The 21637-nt window shown below is 37.6% G+C and overlaps 1 protein-coding gene across 2 annotated transcripts in view; it reads right to left on the minus strand.

The window, feature by feature from the left end:
- Positions 1-12804: 12804 nt before the first annotated feature.
- The window catches only part of TRDMT1 (tRNA aspartic acid methyltransferase 1), a 61084-nt gene continuing 52251 nt past the window's right edge, over positions 12805-21637 (minus strand). For both annotated transcript variants that reach the window (XM_070408032.1, XM_070408040.1), the window contains one exon: positions 12805-13202. In XM_070408032.1, coding sequence (XP_070264133.1) covers positions 13102-13202 — 101 coding nt within the window. In that variant the 3' untranslated portion in view covers positions 12805-13101. The remainder of the gene's footprint in view (positions 13203-21637) is intronic.

Below are 21637 nucleotides of genomic sequence, written 5' to 3' on the forward strand. Positions count from 1 at the left end.
AAATAATTATGGAAATTCATGTAAGTTTAAAACTCCTCATTTTCTGATTTCATCTGAAATGCATTACCTTCTAGGAAATTACCAAATCCACTACTACGATGAACTGATCTCTTTGAATGCAGTGTGGTCTTGACTCAGGGAACATAATCCGGGCATTTGTTCTCCATGCTCATTACTGCACTGATTGCAATTATCCTTGAGTATAATGAAAAGGAATGATGAGTTAGTCATTACCATTTGAATAATTCAGGTTTGGCAGAGATTTTCCTGAGAAGGTAGACTGTTACACATTATTGAGGGTTTGGAGGACTTTCCTGCTTCCCCCCCCCCCCCCCAGATATTTTTCTAAAGTACAAAAATAAACAAGAGAATATAATCAGAAAATTCATATCCAGGGGAAGAACTATAATAGGGAAATAGGTCTTTAGGTAAGGACCATGGGTGTGCTAATGGCACATGTTACACACACACACACACACACACACACACACACACACATGCATAATGTATCTACTCAAGTTGTAGAAAACATAAAATACGTACTGGGAGGTCTTGTGAGAGAGGGACTGGCTAGGGATAGGGCACAGAGCGGAGGAAATAGAAATTGCTAGGATCAATGGCTCCAAAAGCCAGCGTGAAAACAAGCATGGCTTGCTCTACCTCCCACAGCTCTGGTCACCAAAATTTCAGCACTTCCACTGCATTAATCCAAGTGTGGGTTTACCATGGGTAAATGTTCCAGGTTCCTGGCATCCCTTTCCAAGGTAGCCTAAAAAGAACAAAATAAGTTTTCTGCTTGGTGACTCCTACAATTCCCTGAACAAGGCAATAAAGTGAGAGATTTAGACATCATTCATACTAGGATGAAAGGCAATGCAAAATGGCACTAACACTTCAATGTGATTGATTGTAGACTTGTAGGTGGTAAACAATTGCAACCCATATTGAATCGGATCTTTTGAAAAGGAGGAAATGAATTTTTGTCACAATGTGTTTTGTGTTTGATGAGAGGAAGAGAGCCAGTGAGGTAGGTGTGTCACCACTGAGGGGAAGGGAGAAGGAAGAGTCTGGGGATAGGTGGCCTTGTAGAAAGCTGCCTCCTGCGTTTTTAATTGGAAAGACACAAATGGAAGCAGTACAGAGGCATCTTTATTTGGTGATGGGAGGCTTTGCTCCATTGATGTGATTTATGATGGGAGGAGTGTTTTAATGAGGCTGATGCTTTACAAAGGGCCATCACTCCCAGGGGACTTGTCCATTGAAGTGCCACACAGATCTGTGGGAAGATATAAGGTGTTGCCATCAAGGGCAGGAAGAAGGATGAGATGACCTCACCTCTCAGCTTTTCAGTGCCATTATTCTAAGATCTATAAAAAACCAAAACCTTTGTCCTTTTGTAAGTTTTCTTTCACAGTGGCTTGGGCTATATTTATTACGGAAGTACTGCTAAATCAGGCTTTGTCAACAATTCCTAGACTATGTTTAGAGTAGACATAAACAATCCCCGAGGAGTGATACACAATTCAAGTATTAAATACTTTTCCTTTAACATCTACTAGTAATGTACAATTCTTGTTTAGGTTCACTAATAGAATTATTCCAACGAGTCATGAAAGACCATAATGATTCTGTTATAGTACTCAGCATACATATATTTAAGTCAGGTTAACTGGACAATTATATACTAGATACCCACAATTTGTCATCATCTGAGGCAGGCGCTGAAGAGACAGAACTGGGTAAGATACAATCTGTCCTGGAGGAAAAGAGTCTGGGGAGGAGACTGCATTACAAGGCATCAGAATGCAAATGAACTAGTGACTTGAAAGCTAGTTTATAATGATCAGACTCTATGGTAGAGACTTGAAATAGAGTATTGACTTTGAATGAAAGAATGTTTTTAATTATAAAAGTAATGTAACTATACTACATCCAATTTGCAAAACATAAACAGGGAGATTTAGAATTCAATTACTCTAACATAATTCCTACCTATTATTTTATTCCAATCTATTTTCAGATGAATAATTTCAGAGTTATAATCACAGAATATACATGGATAAAACCATGTCCCTTCCTCTCTTCTTTGTTTTATTTCACCTGAGCCTAATTCAATGTCACTACCTGGTCTCCTTAACAAGAACTGTAAAAAGTTGTGCAAGGTCTTATATGCACGCAGACACATGGAGATACACCCAGAGAGACAGAGACAGATAGATACAATTCATACACCATAAAGTTCACCCTATTTAAGTGTACAATTATATGCTTTTGTAGTATATTCAGAGTTGTATCACCATCACCACAATCTAGTTCCATAACATTTTCATCATCCCAAAAAGAAATCCTGTACTTTTCTGAATTCCCCTCTTTCCCCTTCCCTGGAAATCACTAATCTACCTTGCCTATGCTGGACATTTCACATAAAATGAAATTGTACGTGTTCTTTTGTATCTGGCTTCTTTCACTTAATGTAATGCTTTCGAGATTCACCCATTATAGCAAGTATCACTACTTCATTCTTTATATGACGAATCCATTGTATGGATGCACACATTTTGTTTATGCATTCATCAACTGATAAACATAATAGCCTTTTCCACTTTTTGGCTATTATGGGTAATGCTGCTATGAACATGGGTGTACAAGTTTGTGTGTAGACATACGTTTTCAGTTGTCTTCAGCATATACCCATCAGTAGAATTGCTGGGTCATATGGTGACTCAACTTTTTGAAGAACTGCCAGTTTTTCAAAGTGGCTGCATCATTGCATAATGTTTTATTAATTGGCTTCACCATTGTCTAATTGTAGAACGTTTAATCTGCTCCCAGTTTTTATCTTCATTCCTATAACTTTTTGTCATTTTGACATATCATTAAGGCAGATTCCCTTTGTGGGTCTTATTTTTACCAGCCTTTTACTTTCAACCTACCTACATCATTTTATTTGAAGTTTCTTATAAATGACACATAATTAAATCATGTTTTTAACCCACTCTGCTAATCTCTGTATTCTAATTAGTGTATTTTGACCAATTATATTATATTTAAGATAATTGTTGATATGGTAGAGCTTGTGTGACATTTAATCATTTGTTTTCTGCTTCTTGCTCTTCTGTTTCCCTTTTCTAGCCTTCCTACGGGTTATGTGAACACTTTTAATATTCCATCCTGATTTATTTATAGTGGTTTTGCCTGGACTTCTTCGTATATTTTTTTCAGTGGTTGCTCTGAGCATTACAATATACATACATGATTTCTCAGTTCACTGGTCTCAGCATTTTAACACTTGGAGTGAAATGAAATCTCACTTCTACTCAGGTCCCCTTACCTTCCCCACATTTAAATATTATTGTCTTGAGCATCTGATGCTATAATTCTTGTTTCAATCATCAAATGTGATTTATAAAATTCCTGAGAAGCATAGTTTATTGTATGTATCCATATTTCTGCTCTTTTCATTATTCTGTCTTCCTTCCTGATACTCCAAGATGTCTTATTTTATCATTTTATTTTTTTAAGAACTTCCATTAGCCATTCTTTGTGGATAGGATTGCTAACAACAAATGCTTCTAGTTTTGCTTCATTTGAGAACATCATTATTTCCCCTTTATTCCTGAAGAATAGTTTGGACTAATACAGAATTTGCAGTTAACAGTTCTCTTCTTTAAGCATTTGAAAAATTTTGTACCTGCTTCTGGCCCTCATGGTTTCTGATGAGAAATCTCTGTCATTCAAAGTGTATTTCCCTATAGTAATGCGTCACTTCTCTCTGCTGCTTTTGATATTTTTTTCTGTTTTCACATGTTTAATTATAATATTTCTTGGCATAGATTTCTTTCTGTTTACCTTATTTGGAATTCACTCACCTTCTTGAACCTGTATTTCTGTCTTTTGCTAATTTTGAAATGTTTATCCATTATTTCTTTGTATGGTCTTCCAGCTCTTTATTTTCTCCTCTCCTTATGAGACTCCAAGTATGAGTGTTGGCACCTATGCTATTGCCCCACACATTCCTGAGGTTCATCTTCCTCCCAGTCTTTCTTCTCTCTCTTATTCAGATTGGATTAATTCTATTGATTTATTTTTATGTTCACTGATTCTGTCATTTCTACTCTACTATTGGATCTATGCAATGAGTTTTAAAAATTTGGTTACTTGTTTTTCAGTTATACCCATTATTTCTTTTTAATGGGATAAAATGTACATACCATAGTAATCTTTTTCACTTTAAAAAAATTTTGTTAACTATTTCTTGCTGAGCCTTTCTATTTGTGTTTGTTTCAAGAGATTTTGTAATTGCTTGTTAAGACATTTTTATGATGGCTGCTTTTAAATCCTTGTCAGATAATTCCAACATCTGATTCATCTTTGTAGTGCCATCTGATTCATCTTTGTAGTGTCATCAGTAGACTGCTTTCTCTTACTCAAGTTGTGATTTTTTAAAATATTTTTATTAATTGCAGAGAGGAAGAGAGAGGGTGAGGGAGAGAGGGAGGAAGAGAGAGAGAGAAAGAGAGAGAGAGAGAGAGAGAGAGAGAAACATCAATGATGGCAGAGAATCATTGATCAGCCGCCTCCTGCACACCCCACACTGGGAATCAAGCCCACAACCCAGGCATGTGCCCTTAACTGGAATCGAACCTGGGACCCTTTAGTCCACAGGCCAACGCTCTATCCACTGAGACAATCCAGCTAAGGCTCAAGTTGTGATTTTTTTGGTTCTTGGTATAACGAGTGATTTTAGAATTGTATCCTGGATATTTTGTCTATTACATTAGGAGTCTCTGCATCCTATATTAATCTTATTTTAGCAGGCAGTCAGTATGTTTATGTTTAGCATGCAGCTTCAGGCCTACATTTTGGTGTGTGATTCCAGTAACAGTTGTCAGCGCCTGTGCAATGTTATTTTGGTCCGCTCAGTTTTCTGGTGCTGCTAGGGCTCCCAATGGTCCTTGATGATGCTACTCTAGGCCAGGTCACCTGTGCCTCTAGGTTGGGGGAGGGAGCCTCCTGCCCATGGGATGAAAAGGCTTCCTGGATCAGGCACTTTTGTGACGGGATCCTCCTTGCTGGTGCCTCTGGCTGCCCAAACCTCTCAGCAAGAGAGAAGTCTCAGGCCTGGCAGGGAAGTAGAATGCTTCCCTAGATACTTGTCAGTGTGGATTCCTATATACTGCCCTTGCTGGTGGTATCAGACTCACCTGGTTTTATCAATAGGACTCCAGTTCCATCGGGGGTAGAAATGAGCCATTCTGGGCTCCTTTATGTTGCTAGATTGAGGGTGGAGAACACCAAGCCTGGGTTACCTAATTTGTTGGGTGAGCGGTCGTAGATATCCATCCTGCAACTATGTTCCCCCTCCAGTCTTCGGAGTACTTAGCTAGATTCTTTTCCTCATCCCATCTCTCAGGGTTCTCTTTCTGATGCCTCTTGCATTAACTTATCATTGTACTTATCCAGAAATGATCGCGACGTTGGCAGTGAAATAGCACCAGATGTTAGAGCTCGGTTCAACACCCTTGGTACTTCAGTTCTGGCTAAGAAAGAATTTAGAGTCAAGACTCAAATTATAAAAATAAGTTTATTTAGAAAGTCACAGAGGTGGAACAAAGTGAGCCATAGAAGGAATGTGTTTAGGAAATTAGTTAAGGCGGGGGGGGGGGGGGGGGGGGGAAGCTTGCCTTGAGAGATGAAAGAGGGAGGAAAGGTGTGGGCATGCTCTGGAAAAAGAGAGAGTGCATTTGCCTGGGGTCCCCGTCTTAAAGGCTTTTATCTGGAGGTCCCAGGGAAGGATCTCAATAGAATATTCATCAGTTTTCCAGGTGAGCCCCTCAGGGTCCTGGTCTCCACTAATTGGCCAGCGCCAGGGCAGGTGTCATTAGTCATTGCAGCTGGTCCTGATGCGGCCACAGCGCTGCTCCATCTGATTTTGCTGCTTCTCTGGGTCTGGAGCTGAAACACACCTGAAGCCTAGAGTCATCTTCAGGGATTAATGCTTAAGGGAGTGGTGGTCAAGAGTTTGTAGTTTTGTCCATTGCTAGGCACCAGGGGCTCTCCACCCTGGTGACCCTCTGCATGTGGTCTATGGTCCCTACTCTGCTCTGATCTAACTACCTACCACAGTTATTCTTATCCGGGATGAACAAGAAGAAATGAGTCTGTGCTCTTGTCCAGACAAGAAGTCAGAATAAAACATTTAAAAAATTTTCTATCTGCCACAACTTTTCCTAAAGCCAAGGTGCAAGTACCATCCTAGAATTATTGTTTAAAGCATATGTTTCAAACATGAGTAAATTTGGCTCTTCCTCTGTGTGCGGACAAAGTGGCAATAACACAAATTAAATAGTTTTCAGGAGAATGACTTAAAGACAGTTTAAACCTCACGGTGTCATGACTTTATGCAGCTTTTATATCAATCCATATGGTAACTATATTCACTCATTTAACAAATATTTATTGTGACTATGAGCCAAGTATTGTAATCACTGAAAAGGCAGCACTGAAAAATAACAAATCTCTGCCCTTCAGGAGGTTTGCATCCTCTAAAACATGGAGCATTTTTATTTAAAGTCAATTCAAATCATAACAACTATCCAGCTTATTGTCTATTCATCATAGGATGGGCTCTCACATAGCCCACTCAGCTTATGTATACTGCACAAGAAATACCACATTCCACTAGGTATTTTCAATCATTTGTGTGTGTATAAAAATGTAACTGTATTTGTGTAAGGAATTAGCTACGTGAGCAAAATAACTATTTAGTAAAAATTATATCCATGATAGATTAAATTCAGAGGACTGAAATCTGTTAAATGTCCACTTGGTTAGCCAAGCATACAAATCTGGTTGCTGTTTTCCTAAAATAAATTATGGTTCAGGAAAGGCCTTCTTGGAAAGGCTACTTTATTAACAGAAGTTTATAAATGGAAAGAAATAGAGGAGAAAGAAGGTGAAGATGATCTTGGCTGGAGAGGTTTGAACTTAGGAGACTGGGAGAGAAGCAGTACCATAAAGAGAAATATTAAAGTTAGTCATGAGTGGAACTGATTTTATAATGGAGAACAATTGATCTGTTTTCAAATATACTAAATTTGATGTGACAGGAAGATATTCAAGTTAAAAGTCTTCTTGCAGAAAATTTTAGAATAGGGCTTAGGAAAAATATCAGATCTGGAGTCATCTGGGTGTCCTGAGCAAAATGGTAGATGTTGTAGGAAAAAGTGAGATCTCTGAGAAAAATGGCCTGGACATGAAGGGTAGAATTCTGACAACTGAATCGTTAGCAAGAGTTAAGAGTTCAGCTCCAACCTCTGCAATCTCTCTCTCTCTTTGTGTCTTTAGACTCTTTAGGTTGTGATCTCATCTGATTATAGAGCTGACTTGGCTAAATAAACATGCTCCCTATTTACAGCCTTATAATTTAAATCTTCTCTGATATGAATAGATATAAAGATGCAAACAAAATACTGGGCAAATGCTTGAAGTAAACAGTGAAACCGTAGTATGTTCACGCAGAGAAATGAGGACTACCTCAGGCTATAAAGAAGAGTTCTTTGGGAAAATTAACTTCCTATGTTTTAGTTTTTGTGAAAATTTCTATCTAGATTTATATATTTTGTTAAATAAGATTTTGAAAGCTTTAGGAGTCAAATATGGTGTATTTGAGGGAGAGTTGTGTTGGAAATAACTGGAAATAAGACTCAGAACCCATATTTACCTATGGCAAGTATAAAATAATTTATTTGAGAATTGGGGAGTAAGAAGACAAAAATAGTAATGTAGTTTTTGGGTCATGGTTTCATAAAATTTTTGAAGAGTACAAGTATTTTAGTGCAAGATGTTCTTAGAAGTCCTACAGAGAGAAACAGAGTGGCTAGGGAAATAAATTTTTAAAACCTGAGGTTTAAAAATTTTAGTAGCAAAGTGAAGGAATGACAGGAGAAAGAAAAGGGTGCAGACAGGTTCACTGGTACAGACTGAATTTGAAGAAAATGTTTAGAATTCTTACTGCCTTCTTAATAAAGTGAAATATCATGGGCATAACTAGATATCTCGGTGAGTATGATGAATGAAGAAAGAAGAGGCTAGATTGGAGGTGGATCAAAAAATGCATGTTAAGAAGTTGATCTGGTAGTTGTATGCAGCACACTTTGACATTAGAAGTTGAGAGGAAGAGAGTTCTAAGTACAGGAAGGTTCAAAGGCTATCTTGAAAAATTACATAATGAGTTCAATCACAGTCTACAAAAAAAACCTGCTGAGACCATCTGACCCTCACTCAATTTCAAAGTCCAAAGTTATTAGTGAGTTTATAACTGGTAGCCTAAACTAGTTATAGTTCCAAGCTGAAGACTAAATTATGAAAAGTTAACCTTTTCAATAACATAATCAACTCAGGAAAATACATTTAAAAAATATTTTTATTGATTTCAGAGAGGAAGGAAGAGGGATAGATAGAAACATCAATGATGAGAGAGAATCATTGATTGGCTGCCTCCTGCACACCCCTCACTGGGGATTGAGGCCGCAACCTGGGCATATGCCCTTGACTGGTATCGAACCTGGGACCCTTCAGTCCCCAGGCTGACGCGCTATCCACCGAGCCAAACCGGCAAGGGCAGGAAAATACATTTTTAACTACTTTGTCTATATGGGTTTAAAATTAGATCCTTATTGTGTTATCTTGGCTTATTTGGGAACCCCTTGATTCTAAATTTTGGTTTTAATAATGAAGTTATCAAAACAAAAAGAACAACCAGAAGTATTTTACTTTGGGTGCCGATACAACAGCTGGCCTGCAGACTATACCCTTTAGTATGTGCTTACAGTTGGCTGACATAGTAGCTATTTTTTAAAAAATTATTTTTATTGAACTTATTGGGGTGACATTCGTTGATAGAATTATTTAGGTTTCAGGTGTACAATTCTATATCGTCTGTGTATTGTATGGTGTGTTCACCAGCCAAAGTCAAAGTCTCCTTCCTTCACCATTTATCCCTATTTTATCTTTACTACTACCTTCCCCTCTCCCCTTTCCCTCTGGTAACCACCACACTGTTCCCTGTTTTTCTTTTTCTCTTTTTGCTATTCCTTCACCTTTTTTACCCAGCCCCCCAAGTCCCCTCCCTCTGACAGCTGTCAGTCATTCTATTCTCTTCTTTATTCTGTACTGCGATAGCTAGAATTGAACCACTTTAATTTGTTCTCAGCTTCATTTCTCTATCCTCAGAAGCCTTCGATTTAGTAACGTCTGACCTGAACTAGGTTGAAATTGGAGCAAAAGACAGATTGTGATTTTTGTGAAGGAATCCTACCCACTACTCTGATTATTTTTTAAAGTTCTGGGTAGTTCCTCAACTTTCACAATTTCAACTACTGTTTTTGACTTTTCAAAAGGCTCTATCTTGTGAGAAAGAGCAAGTTGGTTGGTAGAGATATTTTCTCACTCTTTAAGGCATAGGGCAGTGCCCACTGTGCAGATCTGACTTGTTAGCCAGAACACAATGTTCAGGGTGATCTGAAGGGGGTCCCTCAGGGTGATCCCTCAGAGTAACACATCTTCCCATCTGTCGTTTGGCTCGACCTCCTACCACTAAGGATTAGGATGTATAAATGTTGAATCACTATGTTGTACACTTAAAACTAATATAATATTGAATGTCAACTATACTTTAATTTTTTAAAAAAGAATGCAATGCCATGTTAGACAAAGGGAGAAACTGTATCACGAAAGAGAGTTTAGACTGTTGTTAAGTCAGGGAAGATGAGGACTGAAAACCTCAGGCACACATAGATCCTTGATCATGATAGTAAATGCTCTTTTGGCAGTTTGACCAAGGCCAAAGCTACATTGGAGCAGTGGAGGAGTTTGAGGAGAGATTAAGAAGTGGAGATAAGTTACAGATTACCTTTCTAAGAGGTTTGACTATGAAAGGAAAGCAATGAAAGAAGACAAGAATCTAGGGAGGGTTCTACCTGCTGTCATTGTTTTTAATACAGAAGAGACTTGAATACAGTAAATGCTAGGAATGATTGAGGTGGTGAGTTTGAATATTTATGAGGGAAAAGAAACAATAATGAAGTTTCCTGAGAAGGTGAAAGTATATTGACACCAAACAAATTAATAAAAACCTATATGTCAACTTAACAAAAGAAAGATAAACAACCCAGTCAAAAAAATGGGCAATGGACCTAAATAGAAACTTTTCAAAAGAGGATATAAGGAAGGCCAAGAGACATATGAAAACACGCTCCAAGTCACTAATCATCCGAGAGATGCAAATCAAACCGACAATGTGGTACCATCTCACACCTGTCAGAATGGCTATCATCAACAAATCAACAAATGACAAGTGCTGGTGAGGATGCAGAGAAAAAGGAACCCTCGTGCACTGCTGGTGGGAATGCAGGCTGGTGCAGCCACTGTGGAGAACAGTATGGAGTTTCCTCAAAAAAAAAACTAAAAATGGAACTGCCATTTGACCCAGTGATCCCACTTCTAGGAATATATCCTAAGAAACTAGAAACACCAATCAGAAAGGATATATGCACCCATATGTTCATAGCGGCACAATTCACCACAGCTAAGATTTGGAAACAGCCTAAGTGCCCATCAGCAGATGAGTGGATTAAAAAACCATGGTACAGCTACACAATGGAATACTATGCTGCGGTAAAAAAGAAGGAATTCTTACCATTTGCGACAGCATGGATGGAACTGGAGAGCATTATGCGAAGCAAAATAAGCCAGTCAGAGAAAGATGAATGTCACATGATCTCACTCATTTGTGGAATATAATGAAAAACATAAACTTATAAACAAAAACAGATCCAGCGATAGAGAAGCATTGATCAGACCATCAAACCTCAGAGGGAAGGTAGGGGAGGGCAGGGGTAATGGGGAGAGATCAACCAAAGTACTTGTATGCATGCATATAAGCCCAACCAATGGACTCAGACAACAGGGGGGTGAGGGCATGAGTAGGGTGGAAGGGGGGCAATGGGAGGATAAGGACACATTATCTGTAATTTTATATGTCTCACAACTATAAACTTACTTTTGCCCATACCTGCAAATGCATTGGCCTATATCCATGTTTATGAGTTCTTCTGGAAAAAAAAAAAGTGGTGAGGGGGAATGACTGTTGGGTTTTTTGTGGTAAAATTTAGTACATGACATAAAATTTGTCATTTTAATGATTTTTAAGTATACAGTTTAGTGGCATTAATTACATTCATATTGTTGTGCAACTATCACCATCACCCATCTCCAGAGCTTTTCCCACAGCAAACAAAACTCTGCAGCCTTGGAACACCACTCCCCTTCCCGAAGTGCCAAGCCCTGGCGACGTCTAGCCTACTTTCTATCACTAAGAACTGGATTCTTTCACATACTTCATGTAAGTGGAATCATACAAAATGTCCCCTTTTGTGTCTGATTTATTTCACTGAGCGTAATGTCTTCAGGGTTCATCCATGTTGTATCAGAATTTCCTTTTTAGGTCTGAATAATATTCCGTTGTAGGTATACACCGTATTTTGTTTCTCCATTCATTTGCTGATGGGCACTCTGACTGTTTCCACTTTTTAGCTATTGGGAATAATGCTGCTATGAACATGGGTGTACAAATATCAAAGTCCCCACTTTGGATCTTTTTGGGTAATACTCAGAAGTGGAATTGCTAGATCATATGATAATTCTGTTTATATATTTTTAAGAAATCATCATCTATTTTCTACAGTGGCTGTACCATTTTACATTCTCACCAGCAGCATACAGGGTTCTAATTTCTCCACATCAAACTATTGTGTTTTTTTTAAGGATAATAATATAAATTAAAATTTTATAAAATTTCTGTTCATATTTCTTTTCATTTTTTCATCCATTTTTCACTTGATTTTACCACTGAAATAAAAACCACAGGATTTCTGATGCAAGACTTGGACTGATTAGAAACTTTAATTCCAAGAAGTCTACTGCAAAGGTAGAAACAGAGAACATTAAAATTTATTAAAGTTAATTCACAGACTAGTTATAAGGAATGGGGTCAAAAGGCAGAGTTTCCTCCCTAAAATTGTTTTTTAAAAATATATTCTTATTGATTTCAGAGAGGAAAGGAGAAGAAGAGAAAAACATAAATGATGAGAGAGGATCATTGATTGGTTGCCTCCTGCACACCTCACACTGGAGATTGAGCCCACAACCTGGGCATGTACCCTGAAAGGGAGTCAAACCATGACCTCCTGGTTCATAGGTCAACACTCAACTAAAATCTTAATGTCACACTACATTCCTTAGAATGTGATGACAAAATCAACTTACAACAAGAAGCTGAGAACAAAGACAAAAGCAAGCTCTGCTAACAGCAAACTGAAGGGAAATACGCACAAATGAACAAGGAAGGAGTTTAACCTTTCAGATGGAGATAGGATTAAAGGTAATGTGCACCTCCATATTCTGTGGCTTCCTGAATAAAAGGTAATCAAGAATTTAGGATTATTTTTTCTGACACTTTCTTCAGACTGTTGTATAAAATGAATGATGATAATTTGATTTAAAATATTATAAGCATTTAAGTAAAACAAATGTTTAAGGAATTGAAATTAAGTAAAATAGTCAATATTTGAAACAGGCTAGAATTAGAATCATTATTTTAGAATTAAAAACAATAATCTAACAAAAAAGTAAAATGACAAGATTCATAAAGCAACTTCTTTAATTAACACAAAAAAATACAACTTCTCAGATTCATTACAATATGCCTATTATGTCTCTGTATAAAATATTGATGAAAACATTAAAATTCTAATGTTCCTAAAGTTATTTAATACCATATTATAAAAAAAGAATATTAGATATATATTTAATGACTTCATATGAAAATATATTCACCTAAAGAATAACAATAATTTCACTTTACAAAAGACATAATATAAATGTAAGGAAACAAATTGGCATTTTTGTGATACATTCAAATTTGTTATGAGAGATTAAGGTAATTTAGTTGAATTTCATCAAAATTAATTAAACTAGAATTTCAGAATTACCGTCTGGATATGAAGGAATACTGTGACCATCTTTCAAAGTCATTTAAGATTATCCGTATAGTACCTTGATTAGGTTAGCTACTACATGTACGTTGAGACTATTTCCAAGTAGTCGATAACGCTGTTTCACTGTTATATTCTCAGGAAATCCTAGAAATGAGAGATAACAATTTGTATTATAATCATTTGTAATAATAACTTCAGAGATAAAAGGATATATACTTCAGTAAGAGCGCAGTGGTCATTTACATAAGTCCCTAAGGTCTCTAAGAAGTTCAATTAACAAATTGAGAATTTAGAGATTTAGAGCTAAAAACAGTATGTAAGAGTACCTTGTGTAGAATAAACTCAAAATGGATAAAGGACTTAAATGTACGACAGGAAACCATAAAAATTCTAGAAGAATACAAAGGCAACAAAATCTCAGACATATGCCAAAACAATTTCTTCACTGATACAGCTCCTAGGGCAGTTGAAACTAAAGAGAAACTGAACAAATGGGACTCCATCAAAATAAAAAGCTTCTGCACAGCAAAAGAAACCATCAACAAAACAACAAGAAAACCCACCTCGTGGGAAAACATATTTGCCAACGTCATATCTGATAAGGGCTTAATCTCCAAAATTTATAGGGAACTCATACAACTTAACAAAAAGAAGATAAACAATCCAATCAAAAAATGGGCAAAGGATCTAAATAGACACCTTTCAAAAGAGGACATTCAGAAAGCCAAGAGACATATGAAAACATGCTCAAAGTCACTAATCATCCGAGAGATGCAAATCAAAACAACAATGAGGTACCATCTCACACCTGTCAGAATGGCCATCATCAACAAATCAACAAACGACAAGTGCTGGAGAGGATGTGGAGAAAAAGGAACACTTGTGCACTGCTGGTGGGAATGCAGACTGGTGCAGCCACTATGGAAGGCAGTATGGAGGTTCCTCAAAAAATTGGAAATGGAACTCCCATTTGACCCTGTGATCCCACTCCTAGGAATATATCCCAAGAAACCAGAAACACCAATCAGAAAGGATATATGCACCCAGATGTTCATAGCAGCACAATTCACCATAGCTAAGATCTGGAAACAGCCTAAGTGCCCATCAGTAGATGAATGGATTAGAAAACTGTGGTACATCTACACGATGGAATACTATGCTGCTGTTAAAAAGAAGGAACTCCTACCATTTGCAACATCATGGATGGAACTGGAGAGCATTATGCTAAGTGAAACAAGCCAGTCAATGAAGGAAAAATACCACATGATCTCACTCATTCATGGATAATAAAGACCATTACAAACTTTTGAACAATAATAGATACAGAGGCAGAGCTGCCTCAAACTGATTGTCAAACTGCAGTGGGAAGGCCAGAGAGAGTTGGGGGGCAGGAGGGAGGGGAGTAAGAGATCAACCGAAGGACTTGTATGCATGCATATAAGCATAACTAATGGACATAAGACACTGGGGGGTAAGGGAGGGTAGGGGTTTGTCAAGGGGGGGGGGGGGGGGGAAGGATACTTATGTAATACCCTTTGTAATACTTTAAGCGAAAAAACAAAAAAAAAACAAAAAAAAAAAACACAGAGGTAGGTTCTGCCTATCTACACTAATAAAAGAGAAACATGCAAATTAGTGTCCCTCCACAATGCCCACCAGCCAATCAGGATGAGTATGCAAATTAACCCAACAAATATGGCAGTTAATTTGCATATGCTGGCACAGAGTGAAGACTGAAGGCTCTGGCCCCAGTGAAGACTAAAGACTGAAGATGACTGAAGACTGAAGAGGCTTGGCTTCTCCGCTACAGCCAGAGCAAAGGCCTGGGTCCCGGGAGCTGGAGGAAAACCAGTGCTGGCAGTCAGGGGAAGGAAGGCCTATTGCACAAATCTCTTCATGAAATGGGCCTCTAGTCCTATATAATAAAAGTCCAATATGCTAAAAAAAAAAAAAAAAAAAAAGAGTACCTTGTGTACACAATGTGACGTTGTCCTATCACATTACATATCATACTATGCGCTGTGCACACACACATATACATATAACATCCACAGTACTCCTAGATATTTGTATATTAGTGTACTTTAGAAAAATCAGTGACTACCATTATTTCACAGTGTTTTATTTAATAACAGGTTTTTGAAGATACAATTCACATTCTATAAAAGTCACCCTTTTAAAATGTACAATTCAGTGGTTTTTAGTATAGTCACAAATTTTGCATACATCTCCATTATAATTCTAGAGCATTTTGTTGTTGTTAATCTTCACCTGAGGATATTTTTTCCATTGATTTTTAGAGAGAGTGGAAAGCAGGGAGGGGGAGAGAGAGAAAAATATGGGGGAGGGGAGAGAAAAACATTGATGTGAGAGAGACACATAGATTAGTTTCCTCCCACCTGAGCCTCAGCCAAGGCTAGGGGTTGAACCTGCAACCTAGGTGCATGCCCTTGACTGGAAATGAACCCTTGACCTTTCCATGCATGGGCAGATGCTCTAACCACTGAGAACACTGGTCAAGGCAATTCCAGAACATTTTAATCATCTGAAAAAGAAAGCCAACCCATAGCTAACATTATACTAAATGGTGAAAAGCTGAAAATTTTCTTCTAAGATCAAGAACAAGACAAGAATGTCCATTCTCACCACTTTAGTCTACATAGTATTGCATAGTATTCTCGTCAGAACTGTTATACAAGAAAAAGAAATAAAAGGCATCCAAATTGGAAAGGAAGAAGTAACACAATCATTATTTGTAGATGATGTGACATTGTATACAGAAACCCTAACTACGCAACCAAAAACGGTTAGAATAAACAAATTCAGTAAAGTTGCAGATACAAAATTAACTTACAAAAATCTGTTGTGTTGCTATACACTAATAATGAACTATCAGAAGGAGAAATTAAGAAAACAATCCAATTTATACTAGTAACTGCATCAAAAAGAATATAATACTTAGGAAGAAATTCAACCGAGGAGGTGAAAGAGCTGTATGCTAAAAACTATGACACACTGATGAAAGAAATTGAAGAAGACAGAAATAAATGTAAATATATCATGTACTCATGGATTAGAAGAACTAATATTATTAAAATGTCCATATTACTTAAAGCAATCTACAGATTCAATGCAATACCTAATATAATCCCCATGACTATTTTCACAGAAATAGAACATACAATCCTAAAATTTATTTGGAATCACAAAAGACACAAATAGCAAAAACAATTTTGCTATTGTTCTTCTTGAGAAAGAAGAACGAAGCTGGAAGCATCACACTCCCTTATTTCAAACTATATTAGAAACATAAAGTAATCAAAACAGTATGGTATTGGTATAAAAACAGAGTTATTGATCAATGGAACAGAATAGAGCACCCAGAAATAAACCCATGGATATATGGTCAATTAATTTACGACAAAGGAGGCAAGAATATAAAATGGGGAAAGGATAGTTTTTTCAATTACCAGTGTTAGAAAATTTGGATAGTCACATGCAAAAGAATGAAAATAGACTATCTTACATTGTACACAAAAATTAACTCAAAATTAAGTCTTTAATCTTGAACATAGACTTGAAACCATCAAACTCCTAGAAGAAAACATAGGTGGTAAGGTCTTGTAGATGATATTTTTGTATATAACTCCAAAAGCAAAGGCAAAAATAAACAAGTAAGACTAAAACTAAAAAGCTTCTACACAGCAAAAAAATAAATAAATAATCATCAACAAAACAAAAAGCCAGCTCTGGCTGGTTGTGCAGTGGTTAGAGCATTGGCCTGTAGACCTCAGTTGCTGGCTTGATCCCTGGACCCCAGTTGGGGTGTGTGCAGGAGGCAACCAGTTAATGTGTCTCTCTCACATGGATCTCTCTCTCTCTCTCTCTCTCTTCCACTCCCGCCCTCCCTTTTTCCCTTTTTCCCTTCCTCCCTCTTCTCTCTCTTCCACTCTCTCTAAAAATCAATGGAAAAATATCCTTGGGTGTTGATTAAAAAAAACACACAAAAAAACCAACCTACAGAATGGGAGAAAATATTAAATACTTGTAAATTAGATATCTGATAAAGGGTTAATATCCAAAATATATAAAGAACTCATATAACTCAATAGCAAAAAACAAAACAAAATAAAAAAACAAGAAATAAAATTAAAAATTGGCAGAGGAATAGACATTTTTCCAAAGAAGACATACAGACAGCCAACAGTCTCATAAAAGCAAGCCTAACATCACTAAGCATCAGGGAAATAAAAATCAACACTACAATGAGATATTACTTCACACCTGTTAGAATGGCTATCATCAAAAAGACAAGTATTATAAAGTGTTGGCGAGGATATACACTGTTGATGGGACTACAAACTGGTTAAGCCACTGTGGAAAATATATGGAAGCTTCTCAAAAAATTAAAAAATAGAACTACCATATGATTCAGTAATTTCACTTCTGGGTATTTACCCAATAAAAACAAAAACACTAATTAGAAAAGATATATACACTTACGTACCCACTACGTCATTATTTACTGTAACCAAGGTATGGAAATAACCTAAGTGCCCATCAATAAATGAATAGAAAAGAAAATGTCGTATATACAACAGAATACTATGAGCCATAAAAAAAAAAAATGATATCTCACCATTTGCGACAACATGGATGGAGAGGGCATTATGCTAAGTGAGGTCAGAGAGAGAAAGATCATATGATCTTACTCATATGTGGAATCTAAAAAGTAAACCAAGCAAGAAAACCAACAAAAAAGCTCATAGATACCGAGAACAGATAGGTGGTGATGGAGGGGGGCAAAATGAGTGAAGAGGATCAAAAGGTACAAAATTCCAGCTATAAAATAATTAAGTTATGAGGATGTAATATACAGCATGACGACTATCCTATATAATAATGAGGTAATATGCAAATTAACCCTCATGCCCTCACAAGATGACTGCCTATGACCAGGCCAGTAGGGGGTTAGTGAGAGACGACCAAACGACTAAACAAGCAGGCTGTGTGGGGCAACCAGGCCAGCAGGGGGGTTAGTGAGGGATGACCAAATGACTGAACAAGCAGGCTGCGTGGGGTGACCAGGCTGGCGGGGGGGCCGTGAGGGGCGACCAGGCCAGCAGGGGGAGGGCAGTTGGGGGTGACCAGGCCAGCAGGGGGTCAGTTGGGGGTGATTAGGCTGGCGGGGGGGGGGGGAAGTGAGGGGTGACTAGGCCAGCGGAGGGGGGGGGGCCGTTGGGGGTGACCAGGCCAGCAGGGAGGGCAATAAGGGGTGACTAGGCTGGCAGGGGAGGGCAGTTAGGGGTGATCAGGCCAGCACGCAGAGGCAGTGAGGGGTGATCAGGCCGGTGGGGGGAGGGGGGGCGGGGGGGGCCAGTTCGGGGCAACCAGGCAGGCAGGTGAGCAATTAGGAGCCAGCGGTCCAGGATTGTGAGAGGGATGTCCAGGATCAGGCCTAAATCAGCAGTTGGCCATCCCCCGAGGGGTCCCAGATTGGAGAGGGTGAAGGCTGGGCTGAGGGAACCCCCCCGCCCTCGTGCATGAATTTCGTGCACCAGGCCTTTAGTAGTTAATAATACTGTATTCCATATTTGAAAGCTGCTAAGAGGGTAGATCTTAAAAGTCATCATCACACAAAAAAAATTGTAACTATGTATGGTGAAAGATGTTAACTAGACTTATTGTTAACTAATTTTGCTGACCATTTCACAATGTATACAAATATCCAATCACTGTTGTACACCTGAAACTGACATAATATTATATGTCAATTACACCTCAATTTTTTAAAAAGCTAGTACCCACTTACTATTTTCCCTCCCTGCCCCTCAACCAGTAATCTACATTCTGTTTCTGTGGATTTGCCAGTTCTGAACATCTATATAATAAAAGCCTAAGCGACCGTTACAGTGGAATGACCAGAATGACTGGTCGCTATGATGCACACTGACCACCAGTGGGGCAGACGCTCAACGCAGAAGCTGCCCCTGGTGGTCAGTGCGCTCCCAGAGGGGGAGCGCTGATCAGCCAGAAGCGGGGCTCATGGCTGGCGAGCGCAGCGGCGGTGGCAGGAGCCTCTCTCACCTCAGTGGCAGCACTGAGGAGCAGCAAGCCAAGCAGTAAGGAGCAGCAAGCAGGCGGGCGGTAAGGAGCGAGGGGTCCCAGACTGCGAGAAGGCACAGGCCGCACGGGCTTCTAGTTTCATATAAAAGGAACCATACAATATGCTGCTTTTGTGTCTGGCTTCTTTCACTAAGCATAATGTTTTCAAGGTTCATTTATGTTCCAGAATGTAGCAATACTTCATTCCCCTTCTATGGCCTAGTATATTCTATTGTATGGATATACTACATTTTATTTATCCATTCATTCATTGATAGAAGTTTGGGGGGTTTTTCTACTTTTTAATTATTATGAATAAACCTGTTATGAACATTAAGTATACGTTTTTGCATGGACATTTATTTTTCATTCTCTGGGACACCTGCAGGGATAAATTGTTGGGTCAAACAAAAACTCTACGTGTAACATCTGAGAAACTGTCAGACTGTTTTTCCAAAGCGGCTGTGTCATTTGATATTCCCATCAGCAATATACACGTGATCTGCTTTCTCCACATCTTTTCCGGCACTGTTATTGGCTTTTTTTGTGAAATGGTATCTACTGTAGTTTTGATTTACATTTCCCTCATAACTAATGATGTTGAACATCTTTTCATGTGCTTATTGGCCATTTGTCTATATACTTCAGAGAAATGTCTATTCAAATCCTTTGCCCATTTTAAAATTTGATTAATTTTCTTTTTATAGTTGAGTTGTAAGAGTTCTTTATATATATTTTGGATACAAGTTCCTCACAGCTGTTTTTTTTAATATTGTGCTTCCACAAATTAACTTTCTCATAGTGAACTTCTATTTGCTACATTCTTTTTTAAAACAAAATGGCCCACAAGATACTATATTTGCTGGAACAAAGCCTTGTGAGTATCAACATAAAAGATTATATATGCCTCAGAGTATAGAGCATGTTAGTTACAATGTTAGAAATTCACATTCAGTATCCTTTGGCATAGCAATTATACAAAAGAAAAGCAAGTAGATAATAAAATGAAGGAAGGCAGGGTGGGGAGTAGAGGTTAGAGATTAACCAGAGAATTTATATGCATATATGCAGAGCCCATGGTGAAGGCCTGGGAGGTGCCAGTGTGGAGTGGAGTGGGTCCATGGGAAACAGAAAAAAAACACAAAGGGGACATCTGTAATATTTTCAACAATAAAGATAAATTTTTTAAAAATTATACAACAAATCAATAGAAAATACTTTTTTTAAAAAAGAATAGCAACATTTCATACACTTGTGAGAACCAAAAGGTAGAGCTGATTAGGGAAAGTTGCTTCATCAACACTTGACATTATATTTACTACAATAAAATAACAGTGATTGCCATAGTAAAACTATATTTGCAATTGAGCATAACAACAAAATTGCTATTATAAAGATAGTATGTCTTAGGCAAGCATATTAGTCATCTGAAAAATTAGTAAGTTCAAAGTATCCAGAGGTACAAATATACCTACAAGCAGACTTTTAAAATATTGTAAAGACGATCTTTTGCAATATAAATTTGAGAACAAGTCAGATTTGTAAAAATTTTCTATGTCTGTATATTTTGTATCTAAATATAGATATTAAAATCTAAGCTAGCTTATGGAAAGATTACATAATTTTTTAAAAGATGTCTTTTAAAAAAACTTAGATACATTAAAAATAATAATAATCCTCATAGACAAATAAAAAAAGAACAGAATTAATGAGGTCAAGTTAGCAGCTTTCCTTTAGTAAGTATAGATGAGTGTTCCTCTCTTCCAAAGCCTGCTGTCTCACAAATGCATGCCCCAGTCACAAAGGGAACCAGGACAAGTGTATGGAAAAGTCAATGAACATTCATCATTGCCAGTGGACGGGCAGCTCACACAGTGCCCATTTTGGACTGGAGTCAATGTCAAAAGCGCATGGGAAGGACAGTTCTGTCAGAGTGCTGCATCAGGGCAAGTCTGATCATACAAACAGATCACATATTTGAAAAACGGTTAACCAATGGAAAAGGCTTTTTTGTGTGTACTATACACATATTATCAGAGAGCTATGAAAAACTCTAATTTTATCCATCTAAAATTTTTAAATAATGAGAAAAAATCTTTATAGTAAAGGCTATAAAAACAAATAAATGTTTATGATTTACAAAATAAAGGCTGACACTTCAATTTTATATTATGTGTCAGGGTGTAAACATTTCACATATACTTAGTTGTCACAACAACCCTTTGAATTCGGTGCTGCAATTATTACCATTTTACAGATGTGTAAACTAAGGCAGAGAGTGGTTAGGTAGACCTAGGATTCAGACTCAGTCAGTCTGACTCTGGGGTACATGCTTAGTTTCAATATTATGAAACTGATGAGTACTATTTGAAAAAGAACTCAAATAAAACTTAGAAATTATTTGTTATTACATAGTAAATCTCTTTTCTCCCTTTAGTACTGTTGAAAATACCTTTGATTGTTCATTGTAAAAA

The sequence above is a fragment of the Myotis yumanensis genome, unplaced genomic scaffold (assembly GCF_028538775.1).
Source record: "Myotis yumanensis isolate MYYU_CA2020_CCGP unplaced genomic scaffold, mMyoYum1.0.hap1 SCAF_1, whole genome shotgun sequence".
In the NCBI taxonomy this organism is placed as follows: Eukaryota; Metazoa; Chordata; class Mammalia; order Chiroptera; family Vespertilionidae; genus Myotis; species Myotis yumanensis.